Genomic DNA, 23,508 nt, shown 5'->3' with positions numbered 1-23,508 from the left:
TTCTTTTTAAGTTAGGAAGAAGATTATTGTATATTTTTTAATATTTTTTTTTAAATTTATCTATTTTAAACTTCCATGCTAGTTTAGCATGCCATATTATCTAATTTATAAAATTCTCTTGTCGCGGTGTTTGTCACCAAAGTCCTCCGAAATGGCTGAACCGATTTATACGTTTTGAAGGGAAACCGGGCTGAACCGATTTGTATGCACACCGGGTAGGTCTGAGAATCGACCAACTTCTATTTCTTGTACCCCAATTTTTTAATGCATATATTTTTAATATTTTATATGACGATACAATAATAATCATAACATAACAATAATAATCTTTACGTTGAATATTTTTATATGAGCACTGTCTTTTGAAAAAGTTTCATTTGAAAGTTATAAAAGCTGACGTTGTGCAACACCATCTATTGGTGAAATCTTCTCCATGAAACTAGATTAATTCCTAAGTACTATGTAATATTTTAATACCTTTTCGACTTTGACTAGGCAATATGTTTGTAAAGTGTCAACGCAACAGCTAATGCAATAGAAACAGTTACGTATTCTTTTTTGTTTAAGAAAAACCATCGACCACTTGGTGAACAACCGTTAACATAAAATGTTATAAGATTCGTTTTGTTTGAATAAATATTCGTCAATCAGTTCAGCACGACTTGGCGCCAATTTTTGACGGCCTCAAAAATCAATAAAAGCTATTAATTACAAAATTGACAGAATCTGCAATTTTAGCTGAACTCTATTCCAATTAATTTTTTTTATGCATTATTTATGCTGAAATATATCATAAACTTCAATAACACTTACATAATCCAAATATTAAAAAAATACTGAAGACATTTTACACTATGTTATATTGGAACGTACCGGAACATGTAGTGTTGGTAGGCCCCCCATAAGATGGACCGACGATCTGGTCAAGATCGCCGGAATACGTTGGATGAGGGCAGCGAAGGACCGATCGTCGTGGAAATCTTTGGGAGAGGCCTTTGTGCTGTGGACGTCTTCCGGCTGATGAAGATGATGATGATTTAAGAACTGAGAGATGGTAGTAGAAGAAAGGGGTGACAAACTAAACGATGGAAAGACTGGATGTTAAAAACGAAAGACAGAGAGGCGTGGAAATCTTTAGAAAAGGCCTTTGTCGAGAGACAAGCTGTTTAACTTAACATTATAATTTAGATTTAAGTTTATATTTAGTTATCACTTATAATATAATATTGTAATATTTGTGAACAGTGCTATAGAACTAGTATTATACTAGTAAATAATATTTAAAGTTTTAAATAAGCGGCACGTGTCAAATATCGTGATAAACTTAGCAATTTAGACATTCAACTCGTTCAATGAGATAGATAAAACAAACTTTCAATATCAAGTGCTGAAATTTTAATATAAGCTTACCTGCAGTGAATTTAATACAGTTCCCTCTCGCAATTTTCGTGATAGTGCGCCGGCGCGAAATGACGTGAAAGAGGGGGACAGTAACCTTAACGACATCTGACGGGGAGGCCGTGTTGTTTGGCCCGAGAAATAAATTGCGATGTTGTGTACGTAAATACTTTTACGTTGTGTGCTAAGATGTTAATTTAAAAACTTTATTTACGTGGGGTATGAGTGAATGTACATAATTAGTGTCAGTATGTTTTCGGGTCTATTAAGGAATAAGTGTGAATTGAATAATTTGAAGTTACTTCTACTTTTGAATATTTTTTTCGCGGATTCTGTAATTGGTAAGTTTCATATAACTTTTAAACATGTCTTATTAATTGGCTGACTATATTTTTTGATATGTAAATGTTATTAATGATTGAAATAATTAATGTTATGTTTTAAGATTTTCATGTTTTACATTTTAATTATTATATTACAAGTTATAATATTATAAATTTTCAGAATAGACAAGTATGTAAAATTTAATTTTTTTTTTAAGACCAAGATAACATTTTTAGCCAGAATTGTTTTTATTTGATTTTTTTTTTCGGTTTTTTGTGCTTGCTACCTTAAGAAACTTATTTATGTAAGAGATAAAAATGAAATGAATAATTTTTTGGAAATTAATGTTCTTTACAGTAAGCATAAATAAATAATATAATATCGATACGGATATTATTTTATAAAATTTCGTTTTTTTTTTATGGATTTCGTGCAGATGGTCCACCAAATTTAAATTGACATCTTGACACAGACAAATTTATCTGTGTCGAATTGTTGTGCATCACAGAACCCGCTAAGGCGTAGCGTAGTGAGATACGGCCCCGTCACATCACTAGGCGCCCGTCGCTCTGAGATTTTAGATGGAATATCTCATGTGCATGTCTTAATTGTATATTAATATTAAGATAATTATATAAACAGGTGTATTTTTTGTTTACTGCTATAAGTTAATGTAAAAACATCGAATCCTCAAATAAGATTATTTTAAAAGCCCAAAGCCGGGCCCCACGGATAAAGGAGCATCCCGCTGACACCATAGTGGGGAGAAGTGAACCCGCTACCCTCCGCTGTGTTGCTGAGGGCAAACCAAAACCAACAATCCAGTGGTACAAAGACGGTGAGCCGCTCGCACCCACAGATCACCCACACAGAGTCTTACTAGAAGATGGATTGTTATTTCTCAGGTAAAGTCATTCATTTAGTGTAGAATCGTGGAGATTATCTTACAATATTTCTGTTTAGTTTATTCGATATGAACCATACGAATTATTTACGAATTTGAATTATAGGGACTTTTTCCTTGTATTATTTTACAGAGATGAATTTATATATACGTTATTACAAAATCATAAAAATAGTTTGTAAGTCTATTTTAATTGTTACTCCTAGAATAGCTTACTGGACAATAAATTTATATAAAATTCCAATTGAAATGAAAGGTATAAAATATTGATAAAATTGCAAAAAAAATTTTTGTGCACAGCACTTTTTGACTGTCGATAATGTTTTCATTTAATTTATATTAAATATTTTTATGTTTTTTTTAGCTTAAAAAAGTATTTGTATTTCAATCCATTCTATTCCAATTCTATTCTAATTCCAATCAATTTGCGAGTTTCAAGTAAATTTAAATAACAAAAGGAAGTCAAGTGGACGTAAAAAATAGAGCTTTTAATTAAGTTTTGTTTAACTTAATTCTTTAATTTTTTTAATAATATATAAGCTCAAAGCACATTCGCGCTTATAATGCCCTATTGTAATAAAAATATTATTTAGTTATTATTATCTTACGTTAGCGGAAGCAGCTGTGGTATTATCAGCTGGTTTGAATACCGCGAAAGCTCATAAAATCTGATCTAAGCTAAGACCGCACCAAAATAAACTTTAAGGTTCAGATTATATTTATATTTAAAATATTTTTTATTGAAACTATATCCTTTATTATTAACGGTATATTTTTTACTGAATAATTTGGCCTCCCAATATGAGCATGCAAGTTATCATGTGTTAAGTGATCACCGCTGCGTAGGCATTCTTGAGACACGAAAAGCACCACAGGTACTACCTACGTCTGAAATTTGTCTTTAGTCCAAAAAATGGACTAAATTATCGGATTATTCAGACAAAGCCTTGTTAGGCCTCCGTTCCCACTAACCTGTATAAATTTCACTGGTCGGGCTGTTCCATATGTTTGTCAGAAAATTTCTTGTGCCGACTTGAAGCGCCGCGCCGCTCGCGAGCGTCCAGAGAACTAATTTTGACGTATCATTATACAAATGGATGCGAAGCAATGTACAATACTCTGAAGTATTTTTGCATTTTGAATTAATTTCGTTCGTTGTTCGTGTTATTTGTACTTTAAGAATTAATGTTATAAAGTACACATTTTTTTTTGTAAATATTTTCCTACCATATATAGATGTTTGCTGGTTGTCATCACTAGTTTTAGTACCGCAGACTCTCGCCATATGGCCAACAGCGCCAAAATGGCGAATATCAAACAGGTACTAAAGCACTTTGACAGCCGCCAGTCCAGTGGTAAATAGTAGAGGTCAGTGCCGGTAATAGATACACAGCTGAAATTAACATTGACAGAGTATGTATCAGTATTTCCCCTGTAACAACAATAATAAAAACCATAGACTTAGAAAATACTACCGTATAGACGACCATCCAGCGCGATTTTAATTTGTCAATGTTGGCGTTAGCTAGTGGTTGACTGTTTACGACTTGTCAATCTTAATCTGTTACAATAACAATAGATTCGTTTTCCTTTTCTATCTTGCTGTTATCTCTTTCGAGATTTTCTTCTCTTTTATACGCTTTGTCTCTCTATTCGCTTGTTTATTCGAATGTATGATATAAAACTAAGTTGGCAAGTTCTGAAAATTGGCAACAAAAACCTTGATCATACTGATACAAGAACGCGAATCAGACTTGATCAGCTTTATTTAAATTTGCTTATTAGATATCGATGTGGAAATACGGCAGATAAAAGTATTGTTGTAGATAACATCACTGAAAAATGCACTGTTGAAGAAAGCCACACATAGAAATAGTGTTAAAGGTCAGTTTGTGGAGTATAATGTTAAAATTGCCTGCCTGAAATCGGTGCAAATAGCTTTTTATTAGTTAAATCCATGATAGATACAGAAGAAGACGAATATCAACGAAATACCAATGCCCAAAAAGTGTCTACGATACGATTTAGCAGTGTGATGTGAATGAAGGGTGTTTTTAGGGTTATGCGTGGAAAAAAGGAGAGTGATGAAGGGGTCTACTGGTGTGTCGCGCGCAATATTGTCGGTGAGGCCGTTAGCAAGAACGCCACACTCACGATCGCTGGTAATGATATATGGAATAAGTATTACATTTCAATTTATTTTTATTAATTTATTAATGAAACGTCAACAGAATTACATGTTAATGTAAAACAAGTCTTTGGTGCTAAGGAAACATTTTTAGGAAACAAAGAACAGTCGTACCTAAAGTTAAAATTTGTGTGTTAAGTAAATGCTATACAAAAGTTGAAAAGGTAACATTTCATGACAATAATAATATTGACACACTTTAACACTAATTATCTTGCCCCAAACGAGGCATAGCCTGTACTATGGGTACAAGACAATGACATATCCTTATATATATAATTCTTCTGTGCGTGTGTATGTCACTGAACTCCTCCTAGACGGCTGGACCGATTCTAATGAAACTTTCTGTGTGTATTCAGGTGGATTCGAGAATGGTTTAGATTCACAATTGAACTACCTCCTAAACGGCTGGACCTATTTTGATGATATTTTTGTGTGTTCCAGTGAATTTGAGATTGGTGTGTGTCTCCAGGTGGATTCGAAAATGGTTTAGATTCACAATTAAACTAACTCCTAAACGGCTGGACTGATTTGATGACTTTTTTGTTTGTTTCAGTGAATTTGAGATTGGTTTAGATTCTCAATTCCGCCCATATAATAAAATTCTCCTGCTCATGTGTATGTTAGTGAACTGCTCTTAACGGCTGGACCGATTTTTCAAATTTAAAACATGTGTACAGGACAACGTCTGTTGGGTCCACTAGTTTAATATAATATACTTACATAAACATTCATAAATACATATAAACATCCATGACTCGGAAACAAACATACATATTCATCATAAAAATTGCACCTACCGGGATTCGAACCCGGAAGCATAGTCTTGCCATAAATACTGAAAGAAAGAAAAAAAAAATCTATTGCAAATACATTTATTACTTTTACAGTGTGTTAGTTTAATACATAACAATTTAAAAAATAAAAAGCTCATTCGAAGTGGTCTACATTAAATGCAATACAGTCCTTTAAACTTTGAGGCCAGTTATCAATAGAAGCACGCACTCTTTCCATGGGAAAATTCTTCACTGCCAATCATAGGGATTCTTTTAAGGACTCCAAATTATCATCAAATCATCAATTTACAAGCCGTACTCTCTAAAACTGACCATAAAAAATAATTCAGCGGATTTAGCTGCTGATGAAGTCCGAAATGTTCATTCCATAAAATCTTCTGCTTTCGGACAGGATTTCTTCGAATTCTTTCCCTTACTGGTTTGACCACCTTTTTCTGACGAACACTACGTGAACGGCCAGATCTTTTTCTGTCACAAACATTTTACTAATACCAAGCGTATGGAGACTTTTAAAATTGCGTTTGGCTCCATACCTACTTTGTGTAATGCAATCATAGCGATTCGGTTCTCTTTATCACTCCACTCCATTTTAATATCGCAAAATATTGTACAATTTACTGGCGCCAAAATGAGAAAACTCAATGAACAATAATATAAAGATGTCAGATTCCAAATTCAAATGTAATATATTGTTTATATTTAATTGCCACAGTATTTATGGCCAGACTAATTATATGTCACATCTAACGCTATCGACTCGCAGATTCAAGTTTAAAGTGATAGTATAGTTGCTGTCATTCGACCAATTTATTAAGTTTTTGAATTCTTTTCATGGGTTATGACTGAGAGTTCGCCGTCACGCTTGGCTATCTAACGCTCGTTCGGTTAAAGTCGGCTCGAAAGGACCACTGCTGCCTATTATTTAACATAATAATATGTCTCCCATATAACTTATTTAAGTGAGAACTTCCTTAGAAGCATTAAGCGATTTTTAGAGAACCAGCCAGTCGGTAACGAGTTACCGACACCGGGTTGCGATATATTAACAAACCAAGTAATAATGTTAAAATTTTGTAAAATAAATTTAAAAAAAAGTTTAAATTGTTAGTGCTACATGCAATGTAAAATTTCTAGTAAGCTATTTTTATGTTAAAGTTTTCCTTCTTTCGGCTTTTTGATTTTAGATATTGTGCTATTTAGGGGTACTTTGTTCATAATATGATTATTTTATTACAAACTTCTAATAGAAAATGAATAAATAAATTTATTTTTATATAGCGACTTGTCAGTAACCAACTTGATATCGTTCTAAAAACACCACGCAATCCATGCTTAAAACGAAAAAAAAACTGTGTCTGTTAGACCACACGACACAAGTGAAAACTTCTTCAAAGCGAGGTTAATAATATCTATGAAATATAACTATTTATAATGTATTTAATTGCGTATAATGACTCCATTTAACGTTGTTGTAACTGATCGCGCTCCCTTAGTGGATTCGTGGCGACTTTACTTAAGCAAGCGTTAGCTGGGTGTGACAGCTCAACCTCATTCAATGTCCACGAAATAAAATGCTCACAGTGCCTTAAGTACTCTTCACTCCAAAGACTATACCGCAGTGCAGTTCGTTTGTTTCAAATATTGTGATCATCTAAGCGGACTCGTACTTAAGCTGCTAACAAAAATAATATCCAAGTAGAAAATCAAACTCAGCTCAGCATCCATAATGATTAAAATCATTAAATCGCTCTATTAACAGTTAATACTTATACAAGTACTAATAACTAAGTGTACCGTTTAATAATACACACAGAAGAATAAAATTGTTATCTCAAAGCTGTGCAAATCTTTTAAAACAAAGAGTGCATTATGAAATGCTAAGAGAACTAATTGCACTCGGGGGGACCGTTTTAATTAACTCTTTAAGTAGCGTAATAGTTAAACTATTTACTTGAACTTTTAACGACTTTACGAGTTTTAAGTATGTGCAAATGTTTGTTTAATTGTGTTTTATAAAGTTTTTGATACATTTTAATTGGATATCAACTTATTTGTATATACAGTTCTTCGGGAGGAATTCAGAAATGAACCACGAGATGTGAAAGTGGCAAGTGGAGAATCGGCGTTGTTAGAATGTTTATCACCGAAAGGAGTGCCAGACCCATCAGTGCATTGGGTCAAAGATGGACATACTTTAGATGTAGATGTAAATGGAAGGTACAAACTTTTAAACAATGTCTATATTTACAATAATACAAATGGGCTAATCATATATGAAAACAGCTGCCCAGGGAATTATACAGGACCATAGGTCTTACTGATGTTTGTTGGACTTTAAATTGCCGGTTGCTTTTTACTTGAGGTTATAATTCGTATCAATTCGAAAGTGAAGTAGCCAATTTACTTTTTTAATAATTATTTATTTACATTAAGCAATGTAGAATAAAATTTATGAAAGTGCGTCAGTACTTTAGTATTCTCTAACAAATTTAGCAAAAATACTGGAAATTTTCCAGCTAGATATTTTGGCCTAAATCTCTCATTTTGTTGAATGTTCAAAATGTGTGATTTTGGCAAAAATATCAAAAAATTTTTTGGCAAAATTAAGTGAGTAATTCAAGTTTATAGTCAAACTTCTTATATTGTCAAAAAGTACCACTCTTTCGAAAATGTATGCATCAGGCCTTAGAAGAACGTGCGCAAGAAACTCAGTGGGCTTCTTCTTTTTTTCTATAAAATTCAATACACCAAATTTTTTTATTTAGATAGCCTGAGGGCGGTCGCTCCATTTCCAATCTGTGGTTTAATTTAAAACGACAAAAATACTGTGGAAGCCTTAATTTGACGCGCATTGAAAGTACTTTTTGAATTGAGTAATAAAGTATATATTGCTTTAAGAATCGTTGACAAACTTAAATTCTTAAATATGCGTCGATACATATAAAAAAAAATTAGTTATACGCCCTAAGTAATGAGATATCAAAAAGATATATGTTTTGCATTTACTAGCTCAAAGGTAAGCATGTTTTTAAACAGAAAAATGTGCATCTGTTTAAAATTTAAATTATCAGAACGTTTATTCGGTTATGTTCTAACATTACATCACTGAAATTTTACAGTCATTAATTGTCAGAGCTCAGATTCAATTTTGTTTAATATCACCACATGAAGCGAGCATTCGGATTAGCTTTTAGTAGGTAGGTTGGCTCGTCTATAATAATTTAAAACATTTTGAAGAATACGATTATGAACAACAAACTGTTTAAGTTTATATTTTCTAAATTTGATAAGAAACATATTTTCAGAATTACTATAATAGATGGTGGCGATTTGAAGTTTATTGAAAGTCTTCCAAGTGATAGCGGTGTCTATAAATGTGTGGCATCAAACGTAGCTGGGGAAAGACAATCGCGTCCTGCCACATTTCTCGTGTTACGCAGACCACATTTCCTCGTGAAACCTAATAATATAACGGCACTTATAGGTCAGAATGTGGAGTTTCACTGTCAAGTGAGTAGTTTGACCACAGTTTGAATACTTAGGAGTTGACAAATAGAGCATATAAATAATTGAAAGACTTTTTAGGCTTCACCCGAATCAGATGTATCAGTGACTTGGTCCCGGGATAAAGGTCAATTATCTCCATACGCTATTGTACGAAGAGGGTCTCTAAGGATAGATAGGGTGGTATTATCTGATGGTGGGACATACACGTGCCGTGCGGAAAGTCAAGCTGGAAGTAGCGACGCTAGCGCAACTCTAACTATACATTGTAAGTATATCTGCAAATATCAACGAATTCCGTAAAAATGCTCCGATAGGAGATACCTGTAAATAACTCTATTAAATCACTTATTAAATGTTAATATCCAATAAAAAATATTAAGAGGTGCGAAGTAAGGAAGTAACTAACTCAGCGCCTTTTTACAAGGATCAAATTGCCATAGTATTATTCATCTAAGGACCTCGTATCGTATCTTATATGCTAAAGAAAATAAGTAAATTCATATAATATTATAATCAATCATCTCAAAGTGTAGTTTCATTTAAATTTTTGTGAATAATAACTGGGTATGGCAGATGAAATAAACTATCTATCTCGCGGAAAGGATGAATATCCATATCATAACATAACTGAATGATCTGGACTCCACAATATAATAATAGTAAAGGAACGTTAAAGCCCCCTCCTCTATATATCTATGGTTAGTTTCATGCAATATCTTGGTAGATTTACTAGTGAATTTAATGTTGCATGAACAGGAAAAGCATACAATTGGATCCTAAAAAAGTGGCTGTATCCGGGAGGTCAATTGGTCTCTTCGCTCAAGAAACAAGCTGTAAAAAAAGACTGATATTTTTGTATCCAATTCAATTTCAAAAAGACTATGATACTGTTTTTTATTGCAGCTTTACCGCATTTTATACGTGTGCCATCTGATCAAACTGCATGGGAAGGAGAATCTGTTTCCTTTCCATGCGAAGCGGATGGAATCCCAAAGCCAATCATATTCTGGACAATGGAAGGATCTCAGGTTGATACAAAATTTTAAATCATTTAAAATTTAGTCCATTTGAATTTCTTAGTCTCTAGCTAATGATTTTAATTTTTCGCTCAACTCTTCCGGGAATCGTACAGTCAATCCTTTTAAGCCTGGTGTGAATACCATCAAAAATCCACAATCATTTCCTATTCAAAAAATAACGGATTGCACTCCGGCCCTATCGAAGTGCCACCCGCTATTTTTTTGGGCAAAAGTGAAAACTTGAACATTAACGTTGTGCATTTTTTAAATTTTGGTTAGGTAATAATTTGCTACGAAATGCTTTATTTTTTCGTATAAAAGTACTAGAATTTATGTGGTTCAATACAATATTCATTTATTGCGAATCGTACATAAAAATGATAATTTATATTAATAAAAAAAATTACATTAAAAAGTGTATCCCTTAGAAAAAACAATTTCATTCATAATTTCAACGACTGTCTTACGTATTTTCGATCAGGTCACGTGCTCTGACGTGAGTTTAACATTTTATATCCATCCGAAGAAAAGTGCTCAACGCTCCTAAAGAAGTTTTCACTTCAAAAATAAATATTAAGGATTCTCAAAGGACTAATTTTGATGTTATTTTCTCTTTTAAAAACCCAATTATGTTTTCTTATCGAAAGATTTTCACGTTGGCAGGAGCTTATTTTTCCAAATTCAGTGCACGTAAGCGGCTCGCTATATTTGGATCGTGTTTCGACGCAGCACGCCGGCAGACTGACATGCGTCGCTGTCAGTGCTGCTGGAAGCGCATTACATACCATCACATTGCAGGTATGATATTACACACTAATGGATTTCACATTTTTGTATCACCTCCCAATATACTAAGCTAATACTTTATATGAGACTCAAGACTTCACACAAAATCACAAGTTTAAGTCATTCATTAGTTACCAGGAGGTCTATGACCAAAATCGAAAGCTGAAGTTTCGGGCCGAAACGAAAGATCGTCGAACTTCGAATTAAAGTACTTTTTCCCCAATGCACATTAAATTCTACCACAGTAATTATGGCTTAAACTCACCTCTACAGCTGATGTTACAATTATGTTATAGTATTTTTAATATAGATGAAAACATTGATATCTTCTTTTCAAATTTTCTTAATTTTACAAAACAAATTTATATTGCTCTCCAAAATTTATAGATTTTAGATTTTAAAATATCACATGTATTTCGTATATTAATGTTGTGCCTCTCTATAATTTAAGTACATTTAAACTATTTTATTTTATTTGTTTAATTCTCAGTGCATAACTTTTTAAATTGTATTTAGTTGGTAAGCCTTTATGAATAAATAAATAAATAAATTGTATTACCAAAGTACTTCCAATCCGAAAAGTGCGGATGGATTTCGTTTCGGAACCATAGACATAACCATAAAAATGAAGTGGTAGTTACGATCATAATAATGTCAAACAATGAAAATGTAAATGTCAAGAGAATTTGGGAATAAGGTAAACGAAAGACAAAATCTCGACAAAATCAAAACATGACCATCGGATCCAAAACAGTTTCGTATTAGGAAAATGTACGATCCATCAACCGAAACTTCGTATTTCGATTTTGGTAATAAGGCTCCTGGTCTTCAGATAATCTATTCAATATATTTACAAACGGTTATCGATAAGATAAAACTTAAAGGCATTTTTGTAGGTTTTAAGAAGAGAAGCGAATTCATTCAATGATAATTTGGAATCATCATCTTCCCATCCGGATATAAACAAACCGCAAAATCATCCACCGATGACACAATACGAATTAGTTCAAGCTCGACGCTATTTGCAACAGGATGTTTTGGCATTGAGGCGGGTGGAAGGAATATCAGCAACAACTCTAAAAATTGTTTGGGATGTAAGCAGAGTTTCATAATAGTATATTACGCACCTAGGGAGTAAAGTAGGTCATTCTCACCGAAGCCGAAGGCGAGGGTGACAATCGCGGGTGGCAATTTCCTATTTATCTCACGTGGTGCGTATACGATTTTTTTCCTACCTGGTTGCTTTAAGTCTCTGGTACGAGAGACAAAAGTCGTCTGCCGGGAGAGAATCGGCCACTTCTAACTAACTCCAGGACCAACTTTTCATCGAGGTGGGAAAAAAATATTTATTATCACGACGAATTTACTTAAACGCTAATTCACTTATATTTTTTATGCCTCAGGTAATGACAGATTATAACGAATACTTAGAAGGCGTAAAAATATGGTTTAATGGAACGTCATTGAACAAAGAACATGCATTTGAATATTATAGTCAACAATCAAATATTAGCTTGGATGCTTTTGTGGAACTCACTAGACACGAGAATTTCACCATGACCACTATTCATAACAGCGGTTCCTCTAGTCATATTTTAACAGGGTTAATACCATATGCAAAGTATAATATATTTTTGATGCCATTTTACAAATTACTTCTTGGGAAACCGTCCAATATTAAAAGTGGATTTACAGAAGAAGACAGTAAGTTTTTCATAAGGTTCTGTTTAATTTTTCATATGCTAACTATGCAGCTAGCTAAATGCATCAAGTGATGAATCGTTTTCAGTTCCCTCAGCAGCACCACAGAGTGTAACAGCTGGTGTTATTAATTCTTCATCAGCATGGATTCGTTGGGACCCACCACCTATAGACGCCTGGAATGGAGAACTATCTGGTTACTTAGTATGTTTTATTTATTGAATAATTTATTGGTGTTTTTCATTCGATTGCTTTTCAGTGTTTATTTTAATTCTCAATAGATTGAAGTGCGGGTTGGTGGGACCAACTCTGGCCGCGTGGTCGGTCAGATGTCACTCGGAGCGCGCACCCGTGCCGCAGCGGCCAGTTCCCTGCGGGCGGGCGGCCGGTACATAGCGCGCGCTGCAGCAGTCACCCGTCGTGGACACGGGCCGTTCAGCGCTCCTGCTCACATACACATGCTGCCCACACAGTCGCAGCGACACTACGTGCAGTGAGTACATTACTCGATTACTTATATTATAATCTGAATATTATAACTATTTAGGAAATGGTATAACGTTTCGGTTATAAAAGCAATAAGTTCAACCAATTTTTCTAAATAAGTGTGCTAACAATTTACCCCTACCGCTATCCATTATATTTAATCTCTCCATGAACGTCTTCAGTAGTTTCCCTGATGTGTGGAAAGAAGCACTTATAGTACCGATACATAAAAGCAGATCATTTTTCTCATTCTGAACGTAATGAGTAAATTTTTCGAAACAGTTGTCCATAGATACATATGCCCCATTATAACTAGATTCCCTACGAGCAGCACGGATTTATGAAGAACCGTTCTAACATTACAAATTTAACTGTTTTTACGGATTTCGTATTACAGAGCATGGACAAGAAATATCAAGTGGGTGTGATCTACACGGTTTTCGATAAAGCATTTGATCACGTAATACTACGGCAAATCTAAGCGTGCTAGGCGTAAATGGGAGCATGCATCTTTGGTTTACTTCATACATTAAGAACCGGATGCAAGCAGTTGTGACGGGTAGTGCTAGGAGTGACTGTAGTTATACCCACAGGAGTATTCCAGGGGCCCATCCTAGGTCCACTTTTATATAACGCTTACCTATTAGATATTGGAAGTTTCTTCCAACTTGCACAGTATTTTAAGTTTGCTGACGGCAAAAAGTATTTGTCAGAATATGTTAACTTGAAGATTGTCATAAACTACAACATGACCTAAATGCCTTGACAGAATGCTATGCAAGGAACAGAATCATAGTTAATGTTAAAAAGTGCCATCATATTACTCTGACTCGTAAAATAAATCCAATTGAATTTGACTACAAAAAAAAATGCACGTGCATACCCAGAGTGACTGCCGTTAGAGACCTGGGTATCCAAATCAATGCTAAGTTTTCAATGTATGAGCATGTTGATAATGTAGCAAACAGAGCTTTCAGACAACTGGGTTTCATATAAGTGACCAGTGACAAGTGGGTTTCATACGAGAGACCCGTTTTTTCAGTAATCTGGAATGTATTAGAGGACTTTACTTTGCATATGTCCGGAGTATTCTTGAATACGCATGGAATGTCTAGTCATCCCAATATATATAAATAAATTATAATAATAAATTATTATAACCGCTATAAATATCTTCATAATAAAACGTAATGTTTTTATTATTCTCGTAACTATCACGATCTACTTCCGCTGAACTTATAAATTGTTTCAGGACGGAACCAGCGAGAGATAAAGCAATATTATCGGTTTTCCATGAGACTTGGTTATTAGTACTGAGTATAATAATTTTGGGGGTTATTATAGTTGGTTCTGGTGTTATTATATATTTCCGACAACGTCAGTTGAAGCAACGAAAGAGTCATAACGCTACTTGTAAGTATCAGCCTTCGTTTCTTTGTATTTACGAATATTATATTTACCTTCTTCTAAAGTAAACTTAGTATGCTAAATTATCTTTTCAACGGCAATTATATTTATGTATTTGTATATCAGGTTGGCGCAGCGTAGTAGGTTTTTTTTGAAATATGTTACGTTGTCGTGTTCTTTAATTTTGTGGAAATCAAAAATCTGATTTTACTGACGTAAAACTTTAATAAAGTCACAAAATAACTCCAAATACTGAAAATTATACGAAATATATTTATCTGTCCAATATTATCCCTTAGTCGTTAAAATCTATCACTTGTAATATTGTGTTGCTTCTATTAATTTCCAATCTAATATTTTTTATCAGCAACATCTCTTGCTGTATTTATATACTTGTGTTAGAAATGTCAGCAAAACTTCGAGAAAATTTAAAAAAAATAAGGTCATAAAAATGACAGTCAAGATAAACCGTTTACATGAAATGTTGGAAACCACGTTTGCAGATTATCGTTTTTAATAGTTACTTGCTTTAAGTCGAAATGATTACTAATCTCTCTCTGATTTTATTCCATAATTAGTTTAGAGGAGAATAAACCATCCCTTAAATTAAACAAGAGTCAAAACTAGGTGAGGGTATAATGTGACATACTACACTTTCGACGTCTAAAAACGGGTGACGTACCACTGCACCGATGTAAAAAGCTTGGCTTACCTTGTTATATAGAAGGATATCGGAGTCTATTTCTTTCTAACTTTCTAGATTTTACTCTTTTGACACACCGATTTTCCCTTTGAATTAATAAAAATGTCTAGATTATACTCTTTTAACACGCCGATTTTCCCTTTGAATTAATAACAATGTTCAATCAAGTGATCAATCCATGAAAATATTCATCAATCCCAGTGTTTTCCCAATTCATTAGAAATGTTCAAGTAAATTTAAATATACATTTACACGAATTGTTCACTTAATATCGAAAGATTTTGTTTCCCTTCAACCTATTTCTTCGTACGTAATGGTGAAGTTATTTAAGGATGTACAGTAATAGTTTCTTGTTATTGATTGATTAAACTAATGTTATCTGTTAGGTGCTCCACTGACGAATACACAACAGTGTCTATTAGGCAAGGAAGCAGCGTGGCCTAGAGATAGACCTTTGTATGCGACATCAAACGAACCTCGCGTGGAAATGTTAAACTGTCATCAGAGTCTTCTACATGGTACGTTATCAAATTAAGATTAAATATTTTAAAAAATTTCTATTGTCTTGTGTTGGAGTTTTTATATTGTATCGTCTCTTTATTCTTTAGATGACTAATAACTTCTTTTGCATGCAATGGTATGAAATTTTATAATAAATTACCAAAAAGTGCAAATGAAATTATCAATAAATAATAAGTATTGAAGATTACGTAAACGATATTACAATGAGGAATTGAATAGTATTATAATTGTTATTTTTTATGGATTTTAGGTTCAGATTTTATGGATGGTATTATTTTTAAAATATTCATGTTTGGACTTTTGTGTTGTGTTAGAATTAGCATGTATTTGAATTGTATTTTTGGTGATTGAATCTGTTGATTTTATGTCAATAAATTATTTTTTGACTTTGACTTTAATAATCAATTTTCAAAATCAATATTTAAGGCTAGCTGAGAGGTTAGAATGTTAGACAGCCTTGACTATATCTCATTTGTTTATTATATACATGAAGAAGTCAACGATAAGTGCTTTTAAATATAAAATAAAATATCCTGAGCTAAATAATTGTATCGATAAACATATGACGCAAAAACTTTCAGTCCGTTTTAGAATTTTAAGAGCACTAATACTCTGGAAGAGTTTGAGATGGCAATTTATATTATTACTAAACCTAATATTAGTATTAATGCGAATGTGTCTTTGTTTGTTACATTTTAACGGCTTAACTACTTAACCGATGATACTGAAATTGTACTCTTGTTGCTAAAATAAATGGATATGCAAAAGTACTCTACTTTTGAATCCCGAAATAAAGAGCCAGTAAATCCAAACTATCTTCTAAAGAACAGTGAATTTTTAGCTAGCAATAAAGCCATTTTTATAATCTGATATGTATAAAAGTGTAAAAATATATTCTTGCTACATCTTTTTTGGAAAGTGCCTTGAAACTGATTTTGATTGATTTGCCAATTTTAGGTAACAACACAATTGGAACTATGACTATGGAAGCAGAATATAGTCTTCCTCAACATACTGGTGTGATAAGCGATATATGTCTCGAGGATAAAAGGAAATACCCCCCTGAGCCATATGCTTCAAGTGCAATCTATAGTGAACTTAACTATCAGGTTATTATCATATTAATTGTCAACGTTCTACACATATAAAAAAAATTATTAGTCTGTGCAATATTCTGTTTTATTCTATTTTTACATAAATAGATAACTTTAACAACACTAAGCTTCCTACCTCTTTAAAAGTCAACAATATTAATTTTAAAGTGAATAAGCAACCAAGCAGCTCAATTAATGTTAAATGAAAACTGCTAATGGAATCTTTAATTCTAGAGATCTTGGAGATACCTTGCTGATCTTTAAGGTTAGCGCGTTATGCTCTTAGCAAGAAGCTCTTAGAAGGTTTCCAAGTTTATTATACTTTTTGTTTTATTTATAATTCTCTATTTGTCATCTTTAAGTACAATTCCGAATGCTTTTGCTAATATTTTTTTTATTTAGGGTCACACTGATGCAGAAGACTCGTGTATCAAATGTGCAGTTAGTCCTGGTTCCTACGACAACAGCATGGTGAGATCGTTTGCAGAAAGCAACCAGTATTCAAACGAAGAATGCTCAACATGCTGTAGAAGTAGCAGTAATAGCTCAACATTAACTAAAGATTATAGTGAAATGACCAAATGTGGTAATGTTGATGATCAAGACTTATCAATAGAAGAATGTCCATCGTGTAAGACTGCACAATCAAGATCAACAAGTCAACACGATGCTCGCAAAGAATGGGCTGCCATAGCTGATGTTGAATACGACTATCCTCAATGGCAGTGGTTAGGGCGAGAAAACAGCTTTAGACATGGACAAGAACAACGGTATCCAAGTCAAGGAAGAAGAAGTGAACAGAACTGTAGAATGAATTTATGTGATATACTACCACCTCCACCATATGAAAGGTATGAAATAAAAATAATAATAAATGTTTGGGGTTTCTTATAATGTTGTTTATAGAAAATACCATGTGGAAATATTTTAACAGTATACTAGCAAAACTTAAAAATATTATTAAAACCATATTTTCTTACAATAACAATGGCGTTTGTTGAAGTATTTATATTATTGACATACATTAATAAATCTTTTAAATAAAACACTTCGTAAGGGATTAAAATGCGTGTAATGATAACTGATTTTACTTTGCGTAAAAGGTACATGTTTATTGTAATTTTAGTTTACCCGACGTTTCAAGACTTTTCCATGTCTCGTTTTCAGTGGGACTACAGATGAAATGGCTAAAGATAGTAGTTGTCATTATGAGGTTTAGCGCTATTTATTGCCTCGGAGATGGTATTTACTGTAGGTAGTTTTAATCCTTTTTAAAAGTGTTTTTTTTTAAATGTGTAATACTTGTGTTAATTTAATAAATCTTTTCTATATTTAACAACAGGGAGTCACCATATCAAGAAATGCACGCGTATGGAAATCATACAGGAGCATCAGGTTCGGGAAGCTCCGGACATTCCTACCGAAGTTAGCTCATAAAAATATCATTAGTACCTAACGAAAGCAATAATAAACTAAAAATAGTTCAATTAATTGAAGGTTAACACCATATAGGTATTGTTGGAATCCGGCTAGTATTTTGTAAATTTTCTTTAGCTCCTCTTATATTCAGCTCCTCTTATCCTTAGTGATTTTGCCTTCGACAATGCTCAAAATACTCAGTATAAGCAATGAAGTTGTAAAGCTATATTATTTTTTCATTTTGTCGGTGTTAAGGGTTGATTACTAAGGGTTGTAGGTTTTGTGGATGTGTTTACGAATAGACTGCAATGTATCGACGTAATTATTAGGCATTAGTTTTTATCTTTCTCTAGAAACTGTGATATAGAATAATTTTGTAATTGCATTTTAATTTTGTATATAATTAGATGTTTGATATCCTTATACACTTTTATCTTCTATTTATTGTAACTTATTGAAAAACATAGAATAAAAACCTACTGAATTTTTGGTCACAGTGTAGCGTTTGTAATAAAAATGAAATATCTTGATTTCCATATTCCGAATTTCTAATATTGTCATTAACTTATTAAACGATAGCGAATGGTATTTTTGTTTTATTAATTTGGCATCCTTGTAATTTTAAATCACTGAACGTAATCTAATACCACCACAGAACAGTTTCCGTGAATACCACACTCTTAAGATTTTTATTTTATAGAATACATAACTATGAACAAGTCAGGGTCAGCTGGCTCAATATACTATGATCTGTTAATCTGAAAGAAATTATGATGATGGTATGAAGTCAAAACATTTAACGTTTTCAATAACCTATTTATTCTTAGATTAACTTACTGTAGGTGGACAAATGTATCCTTTTACGCTTACTTACATTTCAATAGCCTATCGACAGATACCAATGCTATCTACTATAACTAATAATATTTCATTATTCAAAAGAATTGTTAAAAAACGTTTGTGTGGAAAAGGTAGACTATAACATAAATGACTTTCTTAAGGTTGGGAATGGAGTGACCGCCCTCAGGTTATTAAATAATAAGTTTAATTGTACAACAACAATTGTTGTATTTATTCGATGAAAATAAATGCCCTCTGAGTTTGTTGCGCCCATTCTTCTCAGGTCTGAGGCATCATTTTGGAATGGGTGGTAGTTTTTGACTTTGAATAAGTGATGTCACATCTTATTTTGTATAAAAATATTTGAATTTGAAAAGAAAAAATCTAGCCACCATAAGTAGCGCCCGTTCACGAGCTTTACGCGTGGACCAGCCATCGCTTCCCTCGACCAGTGTCATCTAAGCGAGCATGGCGAGAACTCTACCAAATTACAAAAAATAATATTTATCTACATATTATGCAATTTATATAAAATACTACCAATTAAATGTCTGTCAATAAATAAAGCAAATAATCTGTCATTCAGCGCAATAACCTTTCGAATCGGTTCGATCGTTTAGAAGTTTATCGCGTTCATGCAGCAGACCTTTTGGCTCATTGAACACTACTTACTTGGTTTTAAAGTATTACAATTAGAGAGGGGAATCTATTTTAAGTTGTAAATTTTATGATATTGACCATTCATAATCCTTGATGATTGCTAAAAATGCTAGTGGGTTACGAAAATTATAGTTATAATGTGAAGAAAACTGGTGATCGAGTATTTGTGTGTAACCTTTGCTGTTATAGAAAATGCAAGAACCACGTATAGCGTCTCAAAGTGTGCGGTTCACCTCAAGTCTAAGCGGATCATTTCTGGTGAATATTTATATTTATTATTTAAACTCCCTTCTCACTATGCTGGTGATTATCGTTTGAATAACCGATTGAAATTATAACCACCACCAACGTAGACAGATGCTTCGGTTAAAGAAAAGAAAATCTTTTACTTATGAATGTTAAAGATTTTAACACCATATCGAAAAAGTTGAGAGAAGAAGTGGCAATATAACACTCTTTTAAATCTATATTAACATTTTCACTATTTTAAAATTTTCAGAATGATAATAAATGATACTCAGTTTAAGGGTAAATATAAAATGGCTTTATTAAAAAAACAACAGGAAGCCGAAAATTTATATTCCAATTATTGTGTATGGAAAGAACTTCCCTTAAATAAATATTTTTCATAATTTAACCACAATATTTGCAACTCGATTCATATTAAATTTACACCGACACATTGACACACACTCATTTATTTATACAGAGATTGATATAATTAAAAAAGTTTCCATTTTTTTTATATGAATTCGTATTAGTTATTAGTTTGCCCTCTTTACTATGTATCCCACCTTAGGGAGATGGGGGTGGATGAAAACCAGCACTGCATGAAAATATTATTTCAAGCAGCATCAGCTGAGCCTACTCCCTTTTGTCTATAATATATAATAAGCTGATATTGTATACTTAAATTAAATTCAAGGCAATAAATTTTAATATTATTATATTTTAATCGGTGTTAAAGTATGAACTTGTCGTTTTATTGTAATAGGCAATTCGACAATTTGAAATTTTTTAGTGAAACTTTTTTCACATAGTACCTAAGTAATTTGAAAATCGCCTTACGGTTGTTTTTTTAGTCAGCTTTTTTTTATATGAGTGGGGGCAAACGGGCAAGAGGCTCACGGGATGGGGAGAGGTGAAGCAACCGCCCATGGACATCCGCAACAACAGGTGTGTCAAGAAATGCGTTGCCAGCCTTTAAGCTTCTTTATGCTTCTTTCTTGAAGGTCCCTAAGTCGTATCTGTTCGGGAAGACCGCCGCCGGTAGTTGATTCCACAAAGTGGCTGTGCAAGGCAAGAAATTTCGAACAAAACGCGCGGTTGTGGAATGCCAGACGTCTACGTGATGCGGATGGTACTTTGCACGTAATGTCCGGTGGTGGAATTCGGCCGCTGGAATCAACCCGAACAGCTCCTCTGAGCACTCCCCGTGATAAATGCGGTAGAAGATGCAGAGAGAACCCACATCTCTACGCAATGCTAAAGAATATTTGTTTGGTTTAAACACTATCGCGATGGAAACTTTGATTTGAAGAACGAACCAGGAGGAAGGCGGAAAGATATGATGAAACCCGATCCGAGTTAAACTACCTAGGGATTAGCGGCATGGTTTAATGTTAGCCTACCAATATTGACTCATTTGCGTTAAACCAATAAAATAAAAATAAATTGAATAATGGGTGCCTCACGATTTGACTGGTCTGCAGAAAGAAACGCGTTTTGAAACTTGTGTTGCCTTGTTGAATCAATACAGAGATGAAGGAATATTGTATCGAACGAATGAACGATCGAACGATAACCGCCAGCAAGAATGCAATGGCTTAGCAATAAGAAGGTAATGGTATCTGTTTGGTGGTCTCAGCATGGTGTTATTTACTATAGCTTTCTCCGATCTGGTCAAGCAGTAACGGCAGATGTCCACTGTGCCAAATTCCAAACAATGATAGCAAAATTAGAAACAAATAAATCTTCACCATTATAGCCCCATGATAATGCGAGACATACAGCAGGCGAAACCGTTTTAATTCAACAGGAACTGTAATTCGAAACCATTCGTCACCCTCCGTATTCGCCAGACCTTGCTCCAACGGATGTGGACAAACCCAAAAAATTTTGGGTTTTTCAAGAATACTGCGCGGAACTGCATTGTATTGGGTAGGGCGTATCAATTATCATCAGCTGAAAGTCCTGCTCGTCTCGTCCCTTATTTTCATAAAAAAGCATATTTATACTAACCAATATAACATTGTTTTCCATTGAATTTAACAAGTATTCACGGGGAAAGTGTTTAAAGCAATTTTCGAACCTAAATAGAAAATTTTGACGTTCTATGTACAAACTCCCCACAGTAAAAACCGAAAGGCTTGTATGTATTACACAAATTTCAGTGTTGTTTCATTCGAAATAACAAAAGGAAGAATGTTACAACAATTAAAGCCTTAATCAGCTTTCCTCGTAGCCTGCGTGCAACCTTAGGGCGTTGCCATGACAACGGGTTGGGTTGGCGCCCTTGGTGCACCCTTGTTATTAATATCTCTAATAATTAAACTTGATTGCATTTCACACCAGGTGTTAGATGACGCCTCTTGTCAAACAATCCTATTGTGAGCTTCAATGGAGATGTTCGAAGAGTCATTATGTTCGATAATAAAACAGCAGGCACTAAATTTGCGCTTAGTAACACTTATCTTTATTTTGTAAATCCATTTATATAATATCCATTTATGTAAATGGTTATTGCAAGCAAGAATCCAATCAAAGCATTAATTAATTTTATTAAGCATTATTTATTCATTTTACAAAAAATTACACTAATATGAGAGTTACAGATAGATTTTGTTTTACTAAAAGTTGAGCTTTAATGTGAAGAAGTAGCAATAAACTCTTTGCCACTCTTTAATTCATCAATTACAGCGTCAGTTTTCACATTCATACATAAGCTACTGGGTGATTCAACACAAATTCTTAAAGGTTCAGGTTTAATTGAGTAAGTTAAAAAAATACAGCTAGGAGTATATTAATTGCATTGAACTGGAAGGAGTAAAGGTAAAGCGAACATTGTAGTAATATCTAAAAATAATAAGAATTGTTTTTTGTTTTACCCATTCATGTGAACCCCATAAGTACTGGTTTGTTATTGTAATATAACATAATTGACATTTCAATTTATATGAAGAAAAATATATACCTACAGTTATTTATACACTCAACACTAAGGTTCAAATATATCCAAACAATAATTCTTTTTCCGAAAAAGAAAGTCTTTCTATGTCCGGTTATATTTATATTCTTGAAAAATTGTCTTTGAAATAATCAAAATCACATTCGCCTCAATGAAATTTCAGTTCTTCCTGTTCTTTGTTTCTTTATTAATCAACACTCCCCTACGCGGAGTTTCAAAGTAAAGAGCTCTTCAACGTGTCGCCAAGTCAAGTAGCTCGCTGACAGAGAAAAATTCGCTCGGCTGTGGTGTTGATATGGAAAGACGCTGTTTCAATTGTACAAAAGAGACATTCATTCATTCAAATGGATGGTATAAAGACTTTTGTGTTGCATGTCTATGTATGCATGTCTACTAAAATAAAAGTAAAATTGCCGCAAATTTGCACAAATAATCTATCATCATCAGCCGGAAGACGTCCACTGTTGGACAAAGGCCTCCCCCATAGATTTTCACGACGATCGGTCCTGCGCTGCCTGCATCCAACGTATTCCGGCGATCTTGACCAGATCGTCGGTCCATCTTAT

At 33.5% G+C, this 23,508-nt stretch overlaps 1 protein-coding gene across 1 annotated transcript; it reads left to right on the top strand.

The window, feature by feature from the left end:
• The first annotated feature begins 1,480 nt into the window (after positions 1-1,480).
• Positions 1,481-18,841, top strand: LOC126965778 (neogenin-like). Its single transcript, XM_050809540.1, has 17 exons — positions 1,481-1,739; positions 2,435-2,627; positions 4,685-4,788; positions 7,675-7,828; positions 8,917-9,121; positions 9,197-9,383; positions 10,022-10,146; positions 10,801-10,935; positions 11,820-12,017; positions 12,327-12,627; positions 12,713-12,828; positions 12,906-13,117; positions 14,363-14,523; positions 15,607-15,738; positions 16,700-16,851; positions 17,239-17,687; positions 18,179-18,841. The coding sequence occupies exons 1-17, from the start codon at positions 1,628-1,630 to the stop codon at positions 18,264-18,266; spliced, it is 3,024 nt and encodes a 1,007-aa protein (XP_050665497.1). The 5' UTR covers positions 1,481-1,627; the 3' UTR covers positions 18,267-18,841.
• Positions 18,842-23,508: the final 4,667 nt, after the last annotated feature.

The sequence above is a fragment of the Leptidea sinapis genome, chromosome 8 (genome assembly GCF_905404315.1).
Source record: "Leptidea sinapis chromosome 8, ilLepSina1.1, whole genome shotgun sequence".
NCBI classification, from domain to species: Eukaryota; Metazoa; Arthropoda; class Insecta; order Lepidoptera; family Pieridae; genus Leptidea; species Leptidea sinapis.
The sequence above is the reverse complement of the archived record's forward strand: the minus strand, read 5'-3'. Positions and strand labels throughout refer to the sequence as shown.

Bases quoted from the DNA above. Each gene is read 5' to 3' on its own strand.
- LOC126965778 (XM_050809540.1), top strand. From the start codon at position 1,628: ATGTACATAATTAGTGTCAGTATGTTTTCGGGTCTATTAAGGAATAAG. The intron at 12,628-12,712 runs GTAAGTTTTTCA...AATCGTTTTCAG, and splicing joins TGGATTTACAGAAGAAGACA to TTCCCTCAGCAGCACCACAG. The intron at 17,688-18,178 runs GTATGAAATAAA...ATTTAACAACAG, and splicing joins CCACCTCCACCATATGAAAG to GGAGTCACCATATCAAGAAA.